This window comes from Strongylocentrotus purpuratus, unplaced genomic scaffold (genome assembly GCF_000002235.5).
Source record: "Strongylocentrotus purpuratus isolate Spur 01 unplaced genomic scaffold, Spur_5.0 spur5_scaffold_6, whole genome shotgun sequence".
Taxonomy (NCBI): domain Eukaryota; kingdom Metazoa; phylum Echinodermata; class Echinoidea; order Camarodonta; family Strongylocentrotidae; genus Strongylocentrotus; species Strongylocentrotus purpuratus.
Genome location: NW_022145612.1, coordinates 59,155,151 through 59,161,150, shown reverse-complemented (window position 1 = coordinate 59,161,150; position 6,000 = coordinate 59,155,151). Strand labels below are relative to the sequence as shown.

Genomic DNA, 6,000 nt, shown 5'->3' with positions numbered 1-6,000 from the left:
CCCCCCCCCCCCATTTTTTCAAGTTCCCCAAAGTTGCCCCTTTTTACATAGGAGAAATGCCCCTATAACGTTGTAAGAAGTGCCCATTTTTACATAGAAAAGGTGCCTCTTTTATTAAGACAAGTGCCTCTTCCCCTTTCCACCTCTGATAAGTGCCCCTTTTACTTTGACACGTACCCATTTTCCTTCGAAAAGTTCCCATGTTCCTTTGTAATAAGTGTCCTTTTTAATCTCTAACAAATGCCCCTTTTCAGGTACGAGAAGCGCCCCTTATTATTTTTTATAAGTGCCCTCTTCACCTCCGATAATTTTGGATAAGCGCACCTTATATTTTCCCATACGCCCCCTTTCCTTTCTAATAAGTGCCCCTTTTCCTTCTGATAAGTGCCCCCATTAAAAAAAAATCCCCTTCCACTTCTCATAAATGGCCCTTTTCATCTTTTGTAAATGTCCCTATTCAATTCTGAGAGATATTCGTTTTACTTTGACAAGTGCCCCTTTCTCTCCTGATAAGTGCTCTTTTCATTTCTAATAAATGCCCCTTTTACTTTGACACGTCCTCCTTTTCCTTCCTAATAAATGCTCTTTTTCCTTCTTATAAGTGCCCCTTCCCCTTTTCATAATTACCACTTTTCATCTCTGATAAGTGCTTTGTTTATTTTAACATGTGCCTCTTTTCTGTTTAATAAGAGCCACTTCCTCCTTCTCATAAAAGCCCCCTTTCACCTCCAATAAATGCCCCTATTAAAATCTGATCGGTGCCCCTTTTCTTTCCACAAATGCAAATTTCCCTTTATTATTAGTGGCCCGTTTATATTTCATGGTCAGTGCCCCTTCTCAGATGCGAGAAGTGCCACTTTTCACCTCTGATAATTTCCCTTTTAACAATGATACGTGCCCCTTTTCCTTTCTAATAAGGAACCTATCCAATTGTCATAAATGCCCCTATCAAAATCTGATGGGTGCCTCTCTTCCACCGACAAATGCCCATTTCCCATTGCCATAAGTGTCTTTTTCATCCCTGGTGAGTGCCTCTTTTTTTAGATGTAAGAAGTGCCCCATTTTCACCACTGATAATTAGCCTTTGTACTTTGATCCTTTACTTGTCTTATCCCTTTCGATAAGTGTCCCCTTTTCCTCTCATCATTAAACGTGCCTCTAATTTCAAGCGACTAAGAGAAATTTCCCCCAAAGCTCGCTCGCTATGCTCGCTCGCATGTAGTGTTACTTATCAAAGGTCTTTTCAGTCTTCCGTTTTGATAATGATTGTGCTTATAACCCATCAGCATTCGGTTTTTCCTCTTTATAATATGTAATTTTTCGCACTGCGACCTAACAAATCTTAAAAATTTTGCTCGCTCGCAACTGAATTTTCAGACCATCACATCAAACTGCAAAGCATAATGCATATCTGATGATGTATAAAGAGAAGAAAATATCCTTAGTTGAACTTATCTCTAAGTTTGACTTAAAAGTTATGGAAAGCCGTTAGCATCCTTGAAAATATTTTGTAAAAGATATTTTAAAAGGCATACAATTTTGATTCAAATTATTCATATTTTCTATTACTATGTCAGATTTCATGTTCTTGATGTGGGATTTATGAAAAGTCTAAAATACTCACATTTTGGCTTTTGAATGTATTCTATTTTAAGGTTAAAATGGCTCTTCATAATATTTAAGTCCAACTTAGAGTTAAGTTTGACTTAGGATCTTTGTGAAACACCCCCCTGATAGTGTAATCATAATAATAGGGTATATACCAATATCTAAAAACTTGTATATTTTCGCTTTCAGATTTCCCTTTGAAGGTGGCCTTTTTTTCTCTCCAGAAATGGTCCTTTTTTTTGGTGCCCCGTACTTTGGAAAACGCTCCGCTGCCTCTGCATCCCACCACCCCCCCCCCCCCAAAAAAAAAGGTTATCATTATTATCCAAATATCTTCTTGTGGTCTAAAACTGCTGCTAGTATTATTTTGGTGGCATAATTACAAAGCACAATTATTTAGGGGGCAAATTTCTATTATTTTTGGTTTTGCCAGGGGTGTTTCCTATACCTTTCTCTCCCTGGATCCGCTCATGTGTAAAATGAGAAGGAAAAGGCCCACCTAACTATTAAACTAGGTATGTTACCAACTAACTAAGGATGGCCCGATGAACTCTCTGCATGAAATCACATGACTGTGACGATAGAGGACAGCAACGCCGAATCAGCTGCTCCGTTGCGTTGACGTGACTTGTATTCAATTCTGCAGGAAATCTGATCGCTCATTCACTTTTGCAATAGAGCCAGATGTAAACAAAATGTCTTCCAGGCGGCTAGGGAGCTCGCGGGCTCGGGGTCGAGATCTGGCCCATGAAGTCAAACATTTTGGAGGGCTGACCAAGCATTTGAAGAAGATTATATTCGACTCTAATAACTGTCTGACAGAACTGAAAACTTCAGATCATTTTGAAGAGGGTAATGTATGATTTTTGTTTTTTGAATTAGAGTCTAGACTACTCTGAGGTCAATCAATTATCAATGACACTGACTGTGCTTTGCCAGGCCAGTAGTCAGTACGCATGCCTGACTGCCTAGTTGTGTGTGCAATGAAACTATTGTGTGGCGATTTTTCATGATTATGTGTTGACGTTTTATGATGGGATTTATTTCAGATTATGCATTTTTCAGTCAATTGATTTATTTACAATTTCACTCAGTTTTTCAGCTACATTATACATACTATAGTCTATAGATCTAGTCTAGACTCTAGCTAGGACTAGGTCAATATTTAGAAATGACATTAATTACCAAGTTTATTCAGTGTTTATTTGATATGTTGAACTGCAACTTTGCAGAACACCTGTAAAATTACTAGATACTATTACTAGATCCATTCGCTCTTGTTGATGTTGTTTATGCACATAATGTATATACTCGGCCAGAGGGCTTCATGGCCAGAGAGCTTCATGGCCATAGGTGCGTATAGTCTTCAATGCAAGTGTGGATAGATCGTATCATGAACACATTTGTATGCATCATGTGTCTTCAGTTATATTGATGATCTTGTTAAATATTTTGTTCAACAAATACAAAGGGTATATTTAAAGATATAGTTGAGTTCTGGTCATGAGATTGCAATGTGAAAGAAACGATGTGGAATCGATCAGAAAAGGTTGATCATCAGTATTGGAGTGCAAGGTTCTGGAGTCATCAAAGTGATAAGAATTTTGGCACAGTCTTGGTAAAGTACATGTTGTAACGAGCCCTGTACACAGGGACTACACAAACATGTGGCATAAAAATCAGGCCTCATTTTAAAACTTTTACTTGTAATATATTTAGAATATGAAGGTATTATGAAGAGCCCTGCTTTTCAGGGAACATTTTTTCTCTATTACTTACTTTGGTTTACTTTGGTGTCGAGGCTTGAAGCTTCAGCTTATATGTGCCCCTCTTTACTGATTCGCGTTGGTATGATGGATGTTCTTCTGATGAATGTTCACACTTGCATAATAATAATGGTAACGCTCACAATTATTGTTAACCTCTCCCCAGAACTCAACCTTCTCTTTAAAGTTGAAGCTTTGCATACTACATGTATGTGGTAAATCTCGATTTTTGCTGCCATATGATGTGACATGAATTTCACCCTGATTTCCTACTACTAAAAATATGACCACAAAATTAATAAAAGTAACTAATTTTTTGGAAATATCCTCAGTGATATTGTCGTTACTAGTGACCTCAATAGTTTGGCGCATTGTATTTGTACAGTGTATTCTAAGTATATTCTTCTCATTGCATGTGTTTGAGGACGAGTTGTTTCATAACCTATGTACCTTGTGAACAGCCTTTCAATCATGTTGATCTACACTACCATACATGTGTATGTAGCTCTAGATGTAAATTGAAAATTAAGTTTGTTCAAAATTTAAGAATAATTAAGTAACATATTTATTAGGCACACTTCGGTTCTTTTTACATTAAAAAGGATCTTAACTTCATGAGTCATTTTTCATCTTTATTATCTTTCCAGAAGTAATCTCAACCCTTGTGTTGCCACCAGTTGCAGATGAAATTGTTGGAAAGGTGACAAAGAATCCACCAGCTCTTGTCATCTTTGGCCAGACTTACACAAGTAAAGCAACCCTAGTCAACAAGATATTCAGGGAAGACCTCTTTCAGATTGTGGACGACTCTGATAACAACAAGACATGGCGAGCTGTACACCTGAAATATGGCTCCCAGCGGAATACAAGGTTGACCCTTACCAACAGCTTCGAGCTGCTCAATGAAGAGCCAGGGTCTCCGGTGATGAGGAACTCTTGGACGGGGATTCCCCGAGTGGAGATGTTGGTGAAAGAGGAACATCAAAAAGATGCATGCATGCTAAGCGCAACCACAGAGGCAACACTGAATCATCCACTTCTTCAATGCAAACTTCAAATTCTTGTCACTCCACACAACTGTCCTGGAATATCAATATCACAGGCTTACAATGTGTGCACTCATAATGTACTCCCCGTGCTCTTGTACTGTTTCGACAAAGATCAGTTATCCGAGGAGAACCTTCGTGATTTGCAGGAGTTACAGAATTGTGCAGGAACCCTTCCCATATTATTTGTGGACTGCAGGGAGCCGAGCGAACCATTAGTGGCCCACAGGGAAAGGCGTCTTGTTGAGGATGCTCATGAAGACTTTGATGATGATTCAGCATATGACACCGATGAGAGGATAGAGGGAGAGCGGGAAAGGCACAATGGATTGGATGCAAGGTTACGTCGTAGGTGCAGACCTACACCGAACGACAGGCCAAGTGTTATAGACCAGCTAAGCAGGGCAGGCTTCATCAGCTCTCCTGAGGAGAATGGTAGAATGCGTGGTGTCCTTGATGTATTCACCATTGTCAACCAGGTAGAGGACCTCCATAACTCTGCAGCTATTGTGCAATTCATTCGTCGCTCCTTGCAATATTACTTGATCAGATGCTGCACTGCCATGCACGATCTCCACCAACACTGCATGAATCTGTTCATTACGACAGCATTTGACATGCAGAGGGACATTCTTGTGACACCAAAGCGAATTGAATATGCAAGACAAAGGGAGAATGAACTCTTTGATTCCTTGAAAGACTTGACTAACCAAAAGCAGGAGCAGCTTCGGAGCTTGATTCAGAGTACAGTTGCAGACATGACAGAAGACTTGCTTGAACAAGCTGGAAATTACAGATTTACAGGTTTGTATCAATTTGAGACATACAATATGCATGTACATTTGTAGCTACCAGATAAATGAAAAGAAGATTATTTTACCCTTTTAAAAAGATTTCCATTGGGTTTTATGAAGTGCTATCATAGCACATATTGCTTCTCTTTTCAACTTTAAGAAAGTGTGAGGTAGTTTTTTCTGGAATCAATCCTTTTTTAAAATCTCTTCTACTTCTTGTAATATGTGGTAAATAGTAAATACTAATGGATAATGCTTCCCCTATATCTATTAAACAGTTCTCTTATAATTTTCCTATTTTAATTTAGAGTTCAGTCAGTTCACAGTGATTTGTCCAAAGACGTTGCATTGATGATACTACATGTAACATCTTCCACCCCCCCCCCCCTCAAAAAAAGAAGGTTTCCATGTACTGTAGGTACATGTACATTGTACATACCCATATTTTTTTGTAAGTGTGATATAAGTTGGGCATACAACACGTTTGTAGCATGCACATGTTACTGTGTACTCTTTATACTTAACTTGTTGAAGGTGAGTTGTACATGTAGATGCACTAAGAATGTGGTCTGCGAGTAAGGCCATGACTTCATGAAGGTCATTTTCATCTTTCTTGACCTACAACAAGATTCTTGGAAGCCCTTTCATCATCAATATTGATTGATGACTACCTGTAGTCTCCCCTTCCCCCCCCCCCCCCCTCCCCTTTCAATGATAGATGGAGGATGTACATGTGATGTATTTGCTACTTGTCCTAAACCAGTCAATAAGATTAGGGAAACCTAT

The 6,000-nt window shown here is 38.9% G+C and overlaps 1 protein-coding gene across 1 annotated transcript in view; it reads left to right on the top strand.

The window, feature by feature from the left end:
* Positions 1–2,170: 2,170 nt before the first annotated feature.
* Positions 2,171–6,000, top strand: part of LOC581730 (Dusty protein kinase-like protein) — a 39,652-nt gene continuing 35,822 nt past the window's right edge. The window contains 2 exon segments of the mRNA NM_001098450.1: positions 2,171–2,460; positions 4,022–5,224. Of these exon segments, the coding sequence (NP_001091920.1) occupies positions 2,304–2,460; positions 4,022–5,224 (1,360 nt within the window). The 5' untranslated portion in view covers positions 2,171–2,303.